This window comes from Poecilia mexicana, unplaced genomic scaffold (genome assembly GCF_051168715.1).
Source record: "Poecilia mexicana isolate PSO_F unplaced genomic scaffold, ASM5116871v1 scaffold_19, whole genome shotgun sequence".
NCBI classification, from domain to species: Eukaryota; Metazoa; Chordata; class Actinopteri; order Cyprinodontiformes; family Poeciliidae; genus Poecilia; species Poecilia mexicana.
The window spans coordinates 7,898,523-7,918,067 of record NW_028263388.1 but is presented as its reverse complement, the minus strand read 5'-3'; the positions used below and the strand labels follow the sequence as shown (position 1 = coordinate 7,918,067).

The 19,545-nt window shown below is 39.6% G+C and overlaps 2 protein-coding genes across 2 annotated transcripts; both read left to right on the top strand.

Annotated features, from left to right (window-relative positions):
- Positions 1-1,247: 1,247 nt before the first annotated feature.
- Positions 1,248-6,750, top strand: wfikkn2b (WAP, follistatin/kazal, immunoglobulin, kunitz and netrin domain containing 2b). The gene is made up of 2 exons (XM_014967736.2): positions 1,248-2,036; positions 4,171-6,750. The coding sequence occupies exons 1-2, from the start codon at positions 1,851-1,853 to the stop codon at positions 5,716-5,718; spliced, it is 1,734 nt and encodes a 577-aa protein (XP_014823222.2). The 5' UTR covers positions 1,248-1,850; the 3' UTR covers positions 5,719-6,750.
- Positions 6,751-15,275: 8,525 nt separating this feature from the next.
- On the top strand, positions 15,276-18,028 carry LOC106903763 (uncharacterized). The gene is made up of 2 exons (XM_014967748.2): positions 15,276-15,787; positions 16,080-18,028. Exons 1-2 carry the CDS (start codon positions 15,382-15,384, stop codon positions 17,063-17,065), a joined length of 1,392 nt encoding a protein of 463 aa, XP_014823234.2. The 5' UTR covers positions 15,276-15,381; the 3' UTR covers positions 17,066-18,028.
- Positions 18,029-19,545: the final 1,517 nt, after the last annotated feature.

Below are 19,545 nucleotides of genomic sequence, written 5' to 3'. Positions count from 1 at the left end.
TTTTGAAAGCACTGATCAACCTATTTGTCTCTTTCTGCATATTGTTACTACTTTCATTATATTGTAGAAATCAGTTGTCACTTTGACATTAAAAAGATGATTTTTTTTTGTCAAAACAGCCCACTTTCGTTGATTTTGATTGATTTGTAAAAACAAAAACATTTTTTTTCCACTGTGTGTCCTATTAAATAAAAATTCCCTGCTGTTGGTTTATATCAGTATGATGTTTATTACAATGTTTCTTTCATCATAACTTATACTGAAGTCTAGAAAAAAAAGTTGTTCTTGTTCTTAGAAAATGAATTATCATGTCACAGTCAGCCCCATCATCAGATGGAAGTTGAACATTTTAGTGTTTTCAGGCCCATCGCTATGTCATGTTAAGACATTAGATGAATGAAATCAGACTGAAGTGGACAATAAGTGTTATAACAAAAATAATAATAATAAAAATGAGCCAAATTCAGAAGATTTTTCAGGGTTAATTAAGCTTAAGGACATTTCCACTTAAGCTTAATTAAGTGGAAATTATAATCTTGCCTTATTGAGATCATTTATGTCTCTTTCTACCAGTTTAGTTTCTTTTATTTTTTTCCCCATCTTTGATGTTATTTCAGTGTGGAAAAAATATGAAAATCTAAAACAGATCATCTTTGACTGGGGCAAATTCAGTGTTAATGGTCCGGTGCTGCCTGGTGATGCCAGGTTCAGATCCCAGCTGGAGCCTTTCATCACTACGACGCATCTCATGGATTCCAACTGAAATCCATTTAAGTTTTTGTTTGTCACAAACTTAAATGGATTTGTGGAAAATGTTCATGGGACATGTTTAGCTTTCTAATGCCATCTATGCAGTTATGTTCAAAATGATTCAGGCAGATTTAGATTTTAATTAATCTTTAATTAATGTATTGAGCCAGAGTCCCAAATTAATTTTTTTTAGATGGAAACAAAAGATTAGGGTGATGGCACAGAACTCAAAAGTTGGAGATCATTAACAAAGACGTATCATAAATATACAAGAGGAAAATTAGGATAAAAATTATAAGAAAGATTTAATTGCTTTAACACCAATATATACTGAGAAGAGCATAAATACCTGATGCCTTGCACCTTCTGATGAAAATTTAAGCTAATGTGATTTTTTTTATGTTCAAAATTTATTATTGCTCAAGAGAGTTGCATGTCTGACTGAGAAACGGCTGTAAATCCGCCAGCGGATTTAACGATTCAATCATTCTGGACTCACGTACGTTAAGTCAGCCTGACCTTCTGCCGCAGGACGAGCGGCGTCGACATCACTCCTGCTCTAGAGCAAAGCTCTTAATTTTTCATTTCCACCTTAAGACCGCGGATAAACAGAACATCTGGTTTTAATGTCAGCAGACGTTAAATAAATCTTCTCAAAGCAACACGTTTCCTTTCTTAACTCCGCGCGTCTTGGCGCGCCGCGCGCCCTGGCGCCGCTGGAGACCGCAAAGGGTTAAACGGGGTTACCAGCAATCCCTTTAACGGCCAGGTGCCCCCCCTCTGCCCCAACCCCAAGTGGCGCTCCGACTTATTAAAACAGCTTCTTCCTGCATCGCAGGAGCAACTCCTAATTGTCTTATTGCGAGCCACTTGGCGAGTGATGGCCGCAGATTAGGGAGCGAAGAGCAGACCGCCAGCGCCGCGACTTCACCGGGACTCATCAGCTCAGATCGTGTAAGGTTGCTTCCTGTCGGCCGGCATTTCTTTGAACAAGTGTAAGTGTTTTTTTTTTTGTTTTGTTTTGTTTTGTTTTTTTAAGGGGGTCGCTGGATCTCAGACCCGCATCTCTGTCTCCGATCTTCACCACTTGTCGAGTTGAGATGCGCTGGATGCTGTTTCCACGGTGGATCTGGTTCCTGGCGTGCGCGTCCGCGCGGATGGAGCTCGGCGGCGCAGCTCTGCCCCGTGTCACCTACTCGCACGCGGGCATCTGCCCCAATGAGATGAACCCCAACCTGTGGGTGGATGCCATGAGCACCTGCACGCGGGAATGTGATTCTGATGAGGTAGTTTATGTTTTTTTTGTTGTTTTTAATCACTGGTAGGCAGAAGAGTTTTAAAGTTTGAAATCTGTATTTTAGGGCTATGAAGTGTCTTCGTAAAGTATTCACACCCTTTGAACTTGATAATGTTTTTTTCCGTATGAGTACAGATTGAAAGACCGATAAATAATATTATATAATTGCAATGAAATCGACACATCGGGGTCTTCTGTTTTTCTTTTTCTTCTCCTTCTTCTTTTTTTTTTTTTTTACAAATAAAAATCTCACGTTTTTGCGTCCTCTAACCAGTTTTCACCCCATGCATCACTCTGATGTCTCTGATCAGCTTCCTGTCAGTCTACCTGGTCATGATGCCCCACCGCCATGTTCTAGGCTTGTTAGTTTTCTGTCACACAGTGTTTGCCAAGTAGCCCTGAACCTTCAAATTTGATCTCTTCTCACAATGTTTATCTATAAGTCGTCTGAAATTGAACTTCTTATGGCTTTCTTTTAACAATGTTCCACAACTAATAGTTGTCTTGTCAACCTGAGTGTAGATCTCAGTTCTTCCTGTTACCAAGGAGCTTTCGGCTGCTTTTCTGCCTAACGCTCTCTTTGCCTGGCTTCTATGTAGGTTAGGAGTTGTGTTCACTCTTTTCATTCTTGGAAAATTGATTGAAAGGTGCTTCATTGAGAGGTTCAAAGCCCTACAAGTGGCTATGTAACTTAAATTGCTTTTAAACTTATTCTCTAGCCACTCTGCTGTGTTCCTTGGTCTTCCTTATGTCGCTTGTTTGCTAATATTCTCTAACAAACCTCTGAAGCCTCTCCCATACTTCATCCAAAGTGTTGAACTTGATTCTCATTAGCTGCGTTTCCATCGACCATATAATTGTGCAATTTGACATTTTAGAAAAAAATGTTTTTTGATCAAAAGTTTTGTCTCTAGGATGAGGATGTTTGTTTTTAGCCATATAAAAATTGGTCTATTTTGCAGAACTGCAATGGAAACACTTTTTTCATATGATCACCAATCACATGTTGCCACTGGCGCAAACCACAAAGAAGACGGCAACAGGAAGTAGATGGGGGATCATGAAGCAGCGTGTTTTTTAATTACGTATCGCGTGAACAAACTTACTCACGTGTGGTTTTAGTTGTGCTTCTTATTTAATGGAAACACCACAAATGTGAAATTGTGATTTTCAATATTAGCAGTATATTGATAAAGTTTTGCACACATTTGTTATGGAAACGCAGCTATTAAGGTAGGTGCATGACAAAAATAGTCTTTTTCTTGACACTAGGCCCTGGTTGGTCTATTTGGCCAGAGCTCTATGCAATGTATTGTGGGATTGGTCAGACATTTGCGGACCGCAATGTTGATCTTACGCTTCAGTCCACTCTCACTATCTGGTTTTTGTGTCGGCGACACAAATACTTTTGAGGATTGCTTATCATGTACATCATTCAAGTTGAGGAATTAGGTACAGTTGTATAATTCATCGTCAAATGGCATTGTCATGCTCAGCCAACATCGTCCCTTCCTCCACCTGTTCAGTGAATTTATACATGTTCATCTCTAAGGCTCTGATGTATACTGAATCGGAAGGAGTGTTCCCCAGGTGGTCTGCGCCATGTATGACGGGTTTGTGTGTAAATATGAATGTCCTGCAATCCTTTGACACTGCATCGACTGTTTGGCTATACATGAGAGAGTCTTTAGTCCCTCACAAACCATCTTGATTAAATAGCAAGAGTAAAATACACACAATTTAACTCTATATATGCCAAGTTACATGAGTTCTGAAGGTAATTAACTGCAGTGGATTTTATTTATGTGTATAACAAGCTGAATAGAAATCCATGCCTAAGATTAGTATTTCTTAAAAAAGAAATACACAGAAAATCAAGTATTACTTAAAACCCACTTTGAAATGATGTGATACTTTATTTTGGTCTTTGACATAAAATCCAAGTAAATGAGTTGAAGCAACTTGACAAAATGTGAGAAAGTGCCAGGCGTTGGGCTGCTTTGCAAGGTGTCGTATTGTTTTTGTTGATTGGAGTGTGCAAAGCACTTCCTACTCCTCACTTGTAAAATCCACCCCATGCACTGAACATCCTTCATGAGCAATTTTCTCTTTGATTCTTACAGGAATGTGAGTCCTTTGAAAAGTGTTGCCAAAATGTCTGTGGGAACCACAGTTGCGTTGCTGCCCGCTACGTGGATGGGAAGAAGGGCCCTGTGGGAATGCCTAGGGAAGCATCGTGTGCCAGCTTCATGTGCACCCAGCAGGGCTCCGAGTGTGTCATCTGGGAGGGCCGCCCCTTGTGTAAATGCCGGGACCGCTGCGAGAAGGAGCCGAACTTTACCTGTGCCTCAGATGGCATGACTTACTACAACAAGTGTTTCATGGATGCAGAGGCATGTTCTAAGGGCATCACCCTCTCAGTTGTCTTGTGTCGATTTCACCTGACCTGGCCCAACATGAGCCCTTTGCTTCCCCAGTTGACCACGGTTCATCCTACGACTACCCCCTTTCAGCCCACCGTCCCGCTACCATTGGAACCCGAACAACCCGTGTTGGTCACCAGCCCCATTCATCAGACCGTAAACGTGGGTGAAACAGCTAGCTTCCTGTGCGATGTCACCGGTCAACCCCAGCCTCAGATCATGTGGGAGAAACGGCTGCCCTTGGGAGACGTGAGGGTGATCATGAGGCCCAATAATGTGTTGGGGAACATGGTGGTCACAAACATTGGCCAGCTGGTCATCTACAACACCCGGCTGCAAGATTCTGGGGTCTATACCTGCATAGCTCAGAACCCGTCTGGTTCAGTCCAGGTCCACCACCCGCTCACTGTGCTCTCAGCAGAGGTGTTCAGCACTCTGGGCCCCAAGAACTTGACTCGCTGCCTCCCTGAAGAATGCCAAAACCCCTTTGACAACCCAGAGGACTGTGGAACGGAGCTGGAGAAAGTCAGCTGGTACTATGAGCCCAAATCCAACAACTGCTTTCCCTTCAGACACTGTCACAGCAGCAATGACCAGTCACCCAGAAAAGTGTTTGACACATACGAGGGTTGCATACAGTGCTGTGGACCGGAGCTGTCCAGGCCCTGCGGACTGCCTGCCCTGCAGGGCCGCTGTAAGGCCTATGAGCCCCGGTGGGCGTACATTAGCACCATGGGCAAGTGTCAGTCCTTCATCTATGGAGGCTGTGAGGGAAATGACAACAACTTTGAGTCAAAACAGCTCTGCGAGGAAATGTGCCCCTTCCAGAAAAACCACCAATGCAAAGCTTGCAAACCGAGAGGCAAGATGGTGACGAGCTTCTGCCGGAGCGACTTTGTGGTCTTGGGCCGCATGACGGACATTACGCAAGAGAAAGACTCGGGCCACGCCCTCGTGACTGTGGAGGAGATCTTTAAGGACGAGAAAATGGGTTTGCGCTTCTTCGGCAAAGAACCTCTCGAAGTTACTTTCCTCAACATGGACTGGAACTGCCCATGCCCAAACATAACGGGCACGGCCGCGGAAGGTCAGGTCATCATCATGGGCAACGTCAGCGAAGGCATGGCCGTACTCCAGCCTGAGAGCTACGTGGGCGCTTCCACTCCCCGTCGGGTACGGAAACTGAAAGAGGTCATCTCGAAGAACACCTGCAACATCCTCAAAGCAATCACCAACAGCCCTCAGTAGGATTCTCACTGCACAAAGCGTGGACTTGACAAAACTGTAACAAACTCTTGTGAGCTCGACCTCACTGAGGCGTTGTTTGAATCTTTTGATTCGAAAGTTCATGTTTCTTGGAATTCTTTGCTCGTTTATTTTCCCCAGTTGTATCTTGTTCATCTAGGATTTTGTATATTTTAGTTTCTGTTTTGCTTAATAATATAGGATGAAGATGTCCTTAATTTTTGTCTTATTGTGCTGTGAACAGGCATCCGCATTGCAGATTTATTTTGCTTTTACTTTTGTCAAATCTAATGGTTTCAGAACCCTAATGATAACCTGAAAACATTTAAATGCAGTGTTAAATTGTTTTATTTATTTAGAGAAGAAAAAAATCAACCTTGTTTAAGGTGGAAATTTGTTAAACTATAAAACTGAACAAATTTTAAAATTACAAAATGTAACAAATGCTAAATAATAAATTTTCTGCAATTGACCATATTTTTTGGAAAGTTGCTTTCAATCAACTTCTCAGTATGGAAACGGTTACGGAGCCATTTGTAATCTTAATGCTTTTGTGGTTTTGTATTCACCCAAGTTTTCTGTCCAATATAAAAATAAAATTTATGATACCAAAAATTTTAATGAACCAAAAAGAATAAGCAAAAACAACAGAAATTTATTGGGGGCCAATCCACTAGCTTATTACTAATTATTGTTACTTTTCATGACCTCCATCAGAATGGAGAACTAATCTTTTTTTATTTTTGTATAATTTAAATGGCCTTGTATGTGTATAGTCTATTATTACAGCTCTGCTTCCAATCAAGAACCTTGTATATACACATTATATCAAACCAAAGTACCTGTTAAACTTAATATAAGATTTGATTTGTTTGATTAAAATGATTTGTTATTGCAACTTTTTTTTTTTTTACAACCAATTCTATTCTTTTTTTTATTAACTTTGCTTTTCTTTTGGGGCTATTTATTGCCATATAGGCTTTGTATTTTATTGTGTATGTAATATCTCTATAAATAAATTGATTGTTTTTTAAATGTGTTTTGTTATGTGCATAATCTACACACACATAACTCCATGAGAAGGATTCTTCCTGTGCGCTGACATTAAGCTCTCTCTACCTCTGTGGCTTATCTGACAGGCTGATAAAAGAGACTTGGGAGTTGTACATTCCCAGCTGCCTCCCCCCCCCCCAATGCTTACCCTAAAAAACTTCAAAACAGAACCATTCATTCTAAAGACCCCAGTGGCATTGTAAAAAGCTTCACCCTATTTTGATTTGCCTGCGAGGTCCAGCCTAATTGGGTGAGGAGCCCGAGTTGTAAACCTCAGATCCACTCCCATAGAGGAGTTATGTGTTTCATGCGGTGCCAACAGAATTCTCTGGGTTCCTAGGAAAAGGCCTTGGTGGGCTACGACGAGGGTGTTCCACTTCCCAGATGAGGTTCTGTTTCCCCCATCCACACTGGCGATGGAGGCAGGACATTACCGCAACTACAGGGCTCCTTTACTGGCTGCTGTTGAGTGAAGAAATATTAGCTCTACAGCACTTTGGGATCCAATGACAAAGTCATAAGCAACATAAACTTAACAGCTGCGAAATGTTCACGGGGCTGCCGGGCAATGCATCGCCTGGAAATGCTTTTATTTACGAAATGTATCATTCCAATTAATATCACAGAGGAGAAACATCTACATTTTGTGTTCAATTTTCACAATACACTGTCGTTGATACATTAATGTGAGAAAACACAATATATAAGAAAAGCTGTGGTCCATAGTTTATGTTAAAATGCATAAATTTCAAAACGTTTTTTTCAATTTAAATCAAGGTCATTTTTATTATCTTGAACCCTGCAGTGTGCTCCACCGTAACATATAAGTGGTGTTTTTTGTTTTCTTTTAAACATTACTATATAGATAGCAAAAGCCAAACCAAACAGCTTTTTATTATTATTAAATGCTAGCAGCGCTAACTACTCTTATCGCTAAATGATGGGACTGCAAACATAAAATATAAACTCTAGAATCATTTTCATTGTATGACTTTAAAAAAAAACTTTTGGTTAAATTCCTGTTCTTTTATTTCATAACAACAGAGTAGCTAAAAAAAGGAAATACACCTCTGGTCATTACCTTTAAGAAATGGAGGAAGTATTTCTTTAATCATTCTCTGGTTGACTAGCAGAGGCAGCTAATGAGGACGGCACGTCGGACTGGCTGCCAATCTACGGTTAGCAAACAATAAAAAGATGTGCTCACAAATCATTTGATCGGCAGGTTGATAATGGGTGCCTGTACATAAAACACTGCAACAGAAAGAGAACAAAGACACAAAAGGGTTGTGAGAAGGCTAGCTAAACGTTAGCAGTCAAAAATGCTAACGTTGGCATCTGCTACGGAACATCGTAACAGCCCTAAAGTAAAACGGTTTTTTCACCTCTTCTAAGTAATCAAATCTGATATAGTATACATACAGCTCTATAATGTGTAAACTATATATATAGATATATGGCATATCCTTTAGCAGTGTAAGGACATTCTTACACTGCTAAAACACAAAAACCTATCAAGTATTTTTGTCTAGTTTCCACAGCAAAAATACTTCACTACATTTTACTTCAAGTAAAATAAAACTAACATGCAAGAAACTTGTCATCTAAATACAGAAGCTTAAGTCAATAATTATTAAATATTGATTAAAAAGCACTAGTTCCATCGATAGATGTTTTTTCACTTGCAAGAAAAACTTTTCTATATTTTTTTTAACTTGTTTTGAGAAAGGTACCTTTGCAATGGTCTTATTTATTATAGAATGTTTAAAAATGCGTGATTGTTAAAAGATGAAAACTACCATATTTAATTTTTAAAAGATTTCAATTTGACAGTTAGAAATGGTCTCTTAATACAAAAAGGTCTCCATCTGCTGCATGGGCCACTTTTTGCTCAGCCCTATGTTTCTCTGTTCGTAAGACCTACTAAAAATCGATTTCTTTTTGGCCTCATGTACGGTATCATCTTATGAACTGGATATATGAACTTGGTCGAAGCATCTGACAATGTCCAGAACGTCTCCGTACATCAACCATGTGTATCTACTAACTTTCTAAACATGGCAACAAATGATTTGGGATGTTCCAAAGGAAAAATTGGCACCCAGTTCCAAACTTATGATATTTTCAGGTACCGCCGCAACGTGCTGCCGTGTCAGATCTATCTTGGTGGCACGCAGAGGTTCGACAGAATGGACGTCAGGGGTAGTCATAATTATTTCCACATCGGTTCATTTGCACAACCTTGTCTCATCAAGCACCTTGAACTGAAGCCAAACATTTATAGTTACAACCAACAGTTCAGCTGAGGAGAGGAGTTCAACTATTAAAAACAAAACAACCATCATTTACAAAAAGGAAGGGGGAAAAAAAGAAAACAACACACTATCAGTTATTTCTCCAACATTATGTCTATTAAAAAACACCTTTAACTACTTTAACGTGTGGTTCGGGGTCTACAAAAGCACAATTTATTATCAATTAAAATTCAGACATATTTGAAACATGTGTGATCTCCATTTTTCAAACACCCGCGCACTTTGATGCTTCTCTAATTTGCAGTGGGCCAACTCAAGGGGTACATGAGTTATGCTTTGATATGCGGTGCAGAAGTTTTTTGCTCGCGTACAGTTTTTCTTTTTTACGTCTTTTCCTCTGTCGATCCGATGGGGTCGTTGCGTTCACAGACTCAGTTCACACGAGGCCGGAGCTCACACATAGAGCTGGGTCAGGCAGAACGGACCCACAGAGGAGGACAGGCTCGGTTTGGGGGAGCCTCTCCAGCTCTCTCTCTCTGTGTGTGTGTGTGTGTGTGGGTGTGCGTGTGTGTGTGTGTGTGTGCGTGTAAATCTGTGAAAACGCATCCGTGTTTTGGATCCGGGCGAGATCGGACAGGAGCGCCTGTGGAAAAGATCAGCTAGATGGGTGGTTTAGGACCTTTGATTCATGACCCTGCATCTGTTATGTTCATATGACTCGGAAGATCTATTGAAAAGATAGAGCGGCCACCTCACACGCATTGACTGGAGCTGCTACGGTATATCATTCCGTGGCAGAGGGAGCCGAAAGGTTTGAAGCTGGTAGGTGGTAGCGGGTCTGAAACTAATGTTTGGATCTGTGCGTGGGAAAATAACTTTACTGTATAAACTGGCAGGTGAAGAGTGTAGCTCTTCACCTGCAGAGAAAAAAATGGGGGGGAAAAAGTTGGAAAAAACACTTAAATCCATCTAAGAGTTCTACAATTACACAAATGTAACAAAAACACAGAAAACTTATAAAAACAATTGATGCTTCTAGCTTTTTCACAGATTGCAGAAAGTCTCTCTGTGCAGTTTTCTTACAGTAATACAGAGATTTAAAGAGCAAACAACTGATGATGTCCTTGACCTTTGACCATCCGCAACCACTCTGAGGCTCCTCACAACCTTTAATTTCCCTTTGGGATGAGTGAGGTTTTCTTCAATAGAATTGGATTGAATAACTTAATTGGTTTTCTCTGACATGTTGAAACTCGTCTGATTTAAGGAGAGTAATGTTTTTTGGTGCTTGGAGATGATCAAAGTTTTTGTCGGACAGAAACATGACTCAATTTGACGGATTGAGAAATGACCACAGGTTCTCAGTGGGGTTACAATCTGGTGGGTTTTCTGGACGTAGGTTCAAAATGTTGATATATTGTCGATGTAAGTACTGCGACACAGTGAAACACTACATCATGTGGGAAAATCCTCAGATCGTCCCCAAATTGTTCCCAACGTTGCTCTTGGATGATGATTTGATGCGTCTTTTTTTTTTTATTGGCAGTGGTCTTGGTCAGAATGGCCCACACCATTGACATAAAAACAACCCAACACAGAGGCTGTGTCAGGATTAAATCTGCAAATATTGAATATTTCAATAGTTAGGTTTTCTCTGAATATATAATCTTATACACAAGCCCAACGTTTGCCATTTCCAACCATTATTTCCTGGTACTTTTATCTGCAATCCTGAGCCCATCGTCTCATTCGGGCCTTCGTTGTTCTGAGTTATTTTCTTTCTAAATATATAAAAGAAAGCAATTTAAAAAAATAAAAGTCACTGCATCCTTGTCATTTTAAAATTGTATCTTGTAATGACTCAGTTTGTCTTAGTTTGATTTTAAAATCTGATGATCTGAAACAGTAGTGACAAAAAAGAGAAAAAAAGATGAAGAAAGCTGTAATGGAGCTTTTCTTATCTTTTTTGAACAATGCACCTTAGAAACTCAAGTTTGTCCACAATGTCCCAGTTGATGTACAAAATCCCTTTTAAAGTATATTTTAAAATCATACGCTTGTGCTTCCTACTTGTGCTTCCTTTATGAGAACAAGTTATAAAAAGGGAGACAATTTCATTTTTGGTGATTGTTGAAAATCTGCATAAAGATGCTCACAATCATCAGCCTGTTCTGTTTTGGTTGATATGGACCTTATAGAAATTTGCCCACGGCAACAATAAAAAGGAAGAGGCCTCAGAATTATGATAAAATATATCTTCTATCGCTCAATTTTTTTTCTCATGAAGTTTTCCATTGGTTTTAAATATGTGCAGTCAACAAGGAGGTGGTGTTGCCATGTGCTGATTGGACCTTACGTTTCTGTTGCAGGAAATGAGGAGAGTGTCTCATGTGTTTTGTGTAAGCCTGCGCTAGATATTTTCCTGCCATTAGCAGAAAAAAGTGGTTGAATATGTCTGCAGGAAAAGCTGTTTGAAAAATCAGAACCTTCCATCGTTGTTGTTCACATTGCTTTGTGATGCTAAGCTAACGGTGTACTGTAGCATTTTGATAACATCTTTTGTTTGATTTGTCCCAAACATTGAGGTCTTTTGTTCATCACATTTTTTCTAAAAAGAAGCATGTCGCCCGACTGCAATAATAGTCCCCTTTGAAACATGTGACTGAAACAAAAAGTTATTTTTGTTTATTTTATATGTTCACAAAAACCTGTTTTTCACTAGCCTAACATGTCTGCAGTTATCATGCTAAAACACAAAACGTTTGTTATTGTTTCACTGTAAACGTGGAGTTTCACTATGACACATTCACAGTCACATAAATCAGCCAAACAAGGTATGAAGATTCTGCTCTGTTCTATAATTTCCAAAAACTAAAATAAGACATTCTCCAAACATAAGGATCTTTTTTCATGTACATACTGCCATTGTTACAGGACCCAGCCTGTAACAATGGCCTGAAAGTAGCAGCTTTCAGGCTGAGCCGCTGTCTTTTCTCATTTTTGCATACGTTGGCCTTGCTTGGTTAAAGATGGAGCAGTAACAACAGCGCCCTCTAGTGTCAGCGGTTCACAATGCACCTTTGTTTTCCTATTGACCACAATGGAACATCAAGAACTGTCAGCATTCTTGGATTAAAAAGTTTTCTTGCTAATTTTGATTTTTTTTTTTAAAAATCTTTATAATTTTGTGATAGGAATTACCTATAATTAACTACTACTGATACATTATGTGTTCAGTATAATAATAATAACAACAACAACAACAACAACAACAACAATAATAATAATGATAATAAAGGACTTGGGTAAATCATATGGTACAAATGGATTCTAAAAAGGTTGAAACTAGTTTTGGTACTTTTTTTGGTACTTTTTCCAGCCTAGGGTTTAATTATTAAACCCTGGGTTGTGTTATGGGTTTGACCCTAATACTTGGTTAAAGTAACTAAAACTGGGCTGAATCTAAACACCTGGGTAACTAAACACATCATATTCAAGTAAAAATAAATGGAAATGAGTTTTAATTCTACATTTAGCAGATTTAAAAACCTAAAACAATGATGAACCACATAATGTCTGAAAAGATATTTATTGACAAGCATTTGAACACCAGATATTAGAATGGGCTCTTTGCACCTAAGGCGTTGACGTCACATCTCCAGGAGCTAATGCGGCTCACTTTTTTCCGCTTTGAGTTACCATGACTGGTAGAAAAGACTAAGTCGTATTTCAGATGCAAAAAAACAATACTATTAACATTGTTGTCTTCCTAATATAATGGGCTTTTAAGTTTTCGTTAATTTCCAAGCGATCCTGAATTAAGAAGTTGGCTTGTAAATATCTGTCGCTACCAGCTAAGGCCGCACAGCAAAGTTTGCAGCCTTCACTTCAGTCCGGACCAGCCTAAAACTACCGGAGATACGGATGGTAAATAAAGGAGCCTCCCTGAGTTATTTCCATGGAATCACTTCTATATTCAGCCTGAAAGAGTTTATGGGAACGAGAGAGCAGACCAGAGCCAGACAGCCGAGCAATTGATCCGCTTGTACATACTGCTGTAAACACCGTCCTGAGCTCTTCACAAGAAACATGCAAAGGTAATAAAACGAAATAACACAGAGACATGAAGCAACACGGTCATATTTTTCTAAAAGCAGCAACTTTGAACCTGAACAGCTGAACCAGATCTCTGACACCAGAGCTGCGCTACTGTTAAGCTATGAGGCTTGTTGAGCTTCGTCAGGCTTCGGAAGTAAAAAGACCGAACCGTAACTTCCCCGTTAGTCTGTGACACTAACGACAATAAACACACATAATATACTTGAAAATTAGATAAATACATTGTCTGTTAGAATGTTTAGATACTTAAATAGCACATTTTACAAGAACAATGTCCGAGAATATTGCCTACTAGCATAAGCTAACGTTAATGTTAGCCACAAAGTTTAAGTAAAACTCACCTTCGTGTCAGTGAATGCATAACGAGGCGAACATCTTAAAACCTTTCTCCAGCTGACTTGTTGGGGCTTCGGATCGATGTACAAACCTTGGCCAAGCCCTGAAAGCACCTATTGTAAATGATATTTGTATTGGATCGGAAACAATCGAGCCGCTTTACCCCGAACGCGGAAGCTGAGGTGCAAAGAGCCCATTATTACATAACGATGCATAAAGCGTCATTTATGACCATAGACATCAATACGTAGACGCCTCATGGACCGCTGAGTCGTAACAGCGTCCGCCATCTTCTATGTGGCAGGAGGGCGATCGGAGCTCCTTAAGTCCTGTGCTGTGTGGACTTGTTTAAACTGTTTTACGAAACAAACTGGATTCATTGCCATTACCTTTCACAGGTAAGGATGAAAGATCAGAATTACTTGACTTTGCAGCCAGAAATTCGCTTCTAAACAACCGAAAAATATTTCCTATGTAGTTTAATTGGCCCGAAGTAACCGCTGATTGTTAGCCTAGCAGCTAATGTTTTCACACTGTTTTCTAATGAGAGAGCTGATGAAAAACCGCTGTTAGAGGAGAAGTTCATTAAAAAACCAGAGGATTTAGTGAGGAAAGATCAGTCAGGATCAGAGCTGGAGCCGCTGTTCTTCAGTCTGTTTCCAGCTCAGCTTCTCCATGTCGGTATTTAGCTATAAAGAAGCTACGAGTCAGAGCCCAACATGCTGAAAATGTCTTTTTCTGAATGTGAAGGAAACATATACGTATTTTCTATTACACTTTTGGATAATTTCTCTTTTATCCTTGGCTGTGAACCAGGACGTCTCAGAAGTCATTGGAGTTCTCCCAGTGTGACCAGCAGACTGAAGCCCTGCCTGTGACCAGTGTTCCCAGTATAATAAATAAATGTTTTATTCTTTAACTTTTTGTGTATTTTTAAATATATCAGTCTGAAGTATTAATACAGCTTATGTAATGAAATAAAAATAATTTACTCTGTTAGAATTATTTTCAATCTTTGCTGTCAATAGCAGAGTTGATGTAATAAATATTTTTTTCTCTGGAAAAAAGTAAGAAAAATATGTAGTTTTATGTTTGACAATGACTGATTTATAAATCAAAAGTGATTTCTCAATAATGTATAAAAAATAAATGCAAGAAAAATAATTTTCTTGTCTTGAAACGTTAAATGTACATTAAATTATGGAATTATGTAAATATGTTATTTAATTAAACACTGTAAAAGTGTCAGTTCATCAATGTCAATATAAAAATGATCAGAATAATTTCTATCAAATAAAAACATTGTGCTCTATTCAGAAATGCCTCAAAACAATTAAATAATCACATCAAAAGTTAGAAACTCTATCTTTCTTTCTTTATCTCTTTCTTTGATTGCCAAATATATTAATGTGAGTGAGAATTACAAAGTATTAACTTAAAATACTTTGTAGAACGGCACTTTCTGAAGTTAGGTCCATTTACTTGTATTAGCTTACTGGCACATATTCCACATTCAATATGGCGGACGCTGTTGCGTATCGCAGCAACGGGCCGATCTATGAGGCGTCTACGTATTTATGTCTATGTTTTTTTTCTTCTCCGCTCTGCTTCACGCTGTCACGGTTGCTTGGCAACATGAGTTACGCTGAGGTGGGGACGAGGACAGTTGGTGAAGGCTAGACCTGTTCGAATCCACAGATATTTTTCTTCCGGTCTTAGTTTATTCCCGGCCTTCGAAGGACCCGTCCTACGTAGACCGGTCCTTCGAAGGATGCAGACCCTGAATTCGGACACAGCTTATGTTTATGACCAATAGACCTTTTTCACGCTTCCGCGTTTCAAAGCGGATGTGGGGTTTGACCATTTCCGGTGGCAATAGCGTTAGCATTACAAGGCTAGGAAAATGGCACAGTCTCGGCGCAGTTGTTTTTGTTCAGTCCCTCATTGTTCAAGTGGCGCAAGAAAACAGCCATATCTGTCCTATCATGGGTTCCCGACTGACCCGGACCAACGGAAGCAGTGGATCCAAGCGATCCGAAGAGAGGAAGGTCCCGACTTTTGTATCAAGAGAGGGAGCACTTACGTATGTAGCCGCCATTTCACGCTGGAGGATTTTGTTAGCGGATCTACCACCCGCCTTAAAAGTGGAGCTGTTCCTTCCCTTTTTGCCTGGAATAACTTCACTGCAGCAGCAACGAGAGAGTCTGCTTTCGAGAGGGATCAGAAACAGGAGTTTGTCCTTTCTCAGAAAGCTAGCCAGGCTGAAGATGCTACTGCGGACCATGATTATGTAGCACATCCACCCACAGGTAAAGATCAAATTAAGATAGTACATTGTATACATTTGCCATGTAAGATAATTTCAGTCAAATATAACTGTTACTATCATAATGTGATTATTATTAAGATCACATAATAATTAAATCATTATTATGAGATTATGTGGTGGTTATGCATTGTGGAGAGATTAAGTCAATGGCTACATACATACATGCTCGGACTCACAACATGTATTGATCTTCAGAGAAGGAATGTTACATTGATATAATTGAAACTTCTTGCTAACCGTATGTTATGTTGTTTTATTTTGTGGTTTTACAGGTGCACTTGATGAAGCTCTGGATTATATCAAGGAGTTGGAGAACAGACTTCAAAAAGAGGATTTGTCTGCCACACTTTTCAGCCGCTACTGTGCCTCTGATGACCAGATCCGATTCTATACCAAATTTCCATCTGAACGTGTGTTCTGGATCTTCTGGGAGTCCATTGAACCCTCTGCGTCACGCCTTGTGTACTGGACCAGAGCACAGGAACTTGGAGAGGAAGCGTGTGCTGAAGCCAGCCCTGACCGCTCCATGCCTCTGATTGATGAGTTCCTGATGTACTCATTCAGAGTAGCAGTGGGCATGAAGGAGCAGCTCATTGCTGACATGTTTCAAGTCAGCATAGACACTGTCTGCCGAGTGACCATCACCTGGGCCAACTACCTCTTCATTATGCTCTCTTCCATCAACCTGTGGATTAGTCGTGAGAAGGTAAAAGCCAGTATGCCTCAGAGATTTCTGAAGTTCTCTCCAAATGTCCGTGTCATCTTGGACTGCACAGAAATTGTTCTGGAGGCGCCATCATTCCTCACCGTACAGTCTGAAACGTTCTCTGCCTACAAGAACCACTCCACTCTGAAAGGGCTGATCGGAGTTGCTCCCTGTGGCTTGGTGACATTTATTTCAGCGTTGTACACAGGCTGCATCTCAGACAAAGACATAACGAAGATCAGTGGAATCCTTCCTCTGCTTGAGCCGGCAGATGAAGTCATGGCGGATGAAGGCTTCCTCATTCAAGACCTCCTTCATAAAGTTGGAGCCAAACTCGCCACTCCACCATTTAGGCATCCTGGGCAGTTCAGCAAGAAAGAGACGGAGGAGACCCAGACCATTGCTCGACTGCAGATCATTGCAGAGCGAGCAATCGCTAGAGTTAAGCGCTACCATATCTGGGATTCTCCGGTGCCTCTCACTTTAATAGGATCTGTCAACCAAATCTGGCACAACTGTTGTGTTTTGGCAAATTATCAAGGCCCATTTTGAGTTGCAGACTAAATTATCTCTGTATTCATCATATTTTAACTAAAATGTGATTGCTAAACAAAGCTAGTGCTAGCACTAGCTTGCGCAGGCTATGAGGTGGTAAACAGCTAATAAGAGACTGAGTCTTCTAACTTAACACACTTCTGACTGAACAAAGAAACAAAACTACAACAAATACAACTAAGAATTAAGATTTTTATGGCAATGGCCGATTTAAAATAGGGAAGTTGATAAGTGAAATGTAAAGTTATGCATAAAATAAATGCAGTGTTTAAAAAAAACAAAACAAAGTAAAACTCAATTTCTTTTTAAACCCATTTTAAAACAGTGTGCCCTTCATTTCACTAGAGGGCAGCACAAGCCCGTACATTTCTCCTACATCTGGCGTCCATGCTAAACTCTAGAGACGTCGTAGTGTTAGTGAATAACGTCAGTATGTTATCTGTATGTCCTGCTCTCCCCAGGAAAGCTTTCAGAGGACTCAGGGAGCCATTAACATCTGCAATGCAGAAAACCGCTCAGGAAAAGTACTGTGGTTCTGTTGGCGCATCACTTTTATTGTCCTGTGGTGGGGAAAAAAAAAAGCTCTGTTATCTAAGACCCAGATAATTGACTATGTAATAAAGACACAAAGGGGAACTGTTCAAATGGACCGCAGACTTCTGTCCCGCATCCAAATGCTCAATTATGGTTTTTACAACCTCACTCTGCAAACTGAGTTACTGAGCCCAGGGTCACTTCTGTCCGGCTACTGATGCTCTCCTTATGTAATGGACAACAGGAACACACACACAGACACACACACACACTTTGCATCCCACAAATGATGTAATACAAGTATAGACTCCAGTTGAGTGCGATAAGCAAAGAAAGCAGTGATCGTCTCATAGTAAATGAAAGTAGAACACTCTTTATGTAAATCTTTTTGACATTCATAAAAATATTAAAACAAACTTTCTGAAACATGCGTGACTCCTGACTGAATTGTGGAACTGATTGGTGTCTTCCTGCATTTTTCATGGGCATTAAGCTGTTTTTGATGCAAAACAAAACTCTTCGAACAGCTCCTTGATAAAGTATCCACTGTAAAACATGTTGTCAAACTTTTTTAAAAATTATTTTTGACGTATTATGTCCAAAACTCCTGTGCATAATTGTAAAGTTATAGGTAGAGGATACATAGTTTCAATTTTTACCCTTTTTCCATAACAAAAAGGGATCTGAAAAGTGTGGCGTGCATCTAGTTTCAGACGTTTTCATACCCCGACAGTAGATCTCTGTTGGTATGGAGGAACAACATGTGAACATGAATTTTTAAGTCTTGAAACAGATTATCTGTAGGATTCACATCTGGACTTTGACTAGGTCATTCTAACACATGCATATGCTTTGATTTAAATCATTCAGCAGCTTTCTCCCTGACTTGTATGCTGTGTTCAGCATGGTTTTTATGATGCATTTTAACAAATGTTCTCTAAGAACCTGCGATACATTAACAGAAAATGTAGAATAAAGTTAGATTATACATATGTAGATCTGTTTACTAATAAGAGGCAACTGGTTGGATTTGATTTAATTTTGGGACATCAGAGTCAAGCTTGCTGAACACAAACACAATAATTTTCAGATTTTTTTGGCCCACTTCACATGTATTCAACACATAGAGTACATTGAGGTTTTGGGTTGTGACACGTCAAACAAAGGAAATGTTCTGGTTTTATGAATACTTTGCGAGGCACAGTATGAAACGCTTAGCAGTGGCAAACAACAGCATTAATTATATAACAAGTGAAAGTGAATGTTGGTAACTAAGAGCTTAAATACATGAACACCTGCCTTAAAAGTTCCCACGCTAAGCAGGTCATTAGCTGATTCTAGAATGTAGATAAATAGTTAGAGCTACTCATGTTAGCTTCCTGTTTTTCTTGTTTAGCTATGGCAACACATGTGACACCTTCAAACACACTTTTACCCCTTGAATGGTTTGTAATTAACTTTCCTATCAGAATTTGGAAAAAACTTAATTGTCTCCCCCTTGACTCACTAGGCTGGAGTAACAATAGCATTAGCATTCAGCTTTAGGCTAACTGGAGTGACTGTGGTGCGTTCTGCTTGTTCTTAAAAGTTGGGATGTACAGACTCTAAGTCAGAACATCCAGCTCCAGTAGACCAAGAAGTCAGAGCCACCTGGAAAATTGAAAGTTTCTCACAAACTCCAACCTAAAGACACAGAAAACAGTTTATTCAAGACTTGCAGTTTATTTGTACCTCTAATTCATGCTTCTAAACTATCTCGTTAAACCAGTGTATGCACAGCACTACACAATGTTTGTGAACAGATTTATTCAATGTTTGCATGAATAAACAACAGAGATATATCAAATTAACCAATATTGCTAATAGTTGTTAGCCTTGTCACTGCTAGCATAACAAATAGCTATTCATGCTGGTTTTGCTACTTAATCCTGGAACTAGAGCGA

What these genes read in the sequence shown, in the direction of transcription:
- wfikkn2b (XM_014967736.2), top strand. Translation starts at nt 1,851, where the DNA reads ATGCGCTGGATGCTGTTTCCACGGTGGATCTGGTTCCTGGCGTGCGCG. An exon ending in GGGAATGTGATTCTGATGAG is followed by an intron (nt 2,037 to 4,170) that starts GTAGTTTATGTT and finishes TGATTCTTACAG; the next exon opens with GAATGTGAGTCCTTTGAAAA.
- LOC106903763 (XM_014967748.2), top strand. Translation starts at nt 15,382, where the DNA reads ATGGCACAGTCTCGGCGCAGTTGTTTTTGTTCAGTCCCTCATTGTTCA. An exon ending in TGTAGCACATCCACCCACAG is followed by an intron (nt 15,788 to 16,079) that starts GTAAAGATCAAA and finishes GTGGTTTTACAG; the next exon opens with GTGCACTTGATGAAGCTCTG.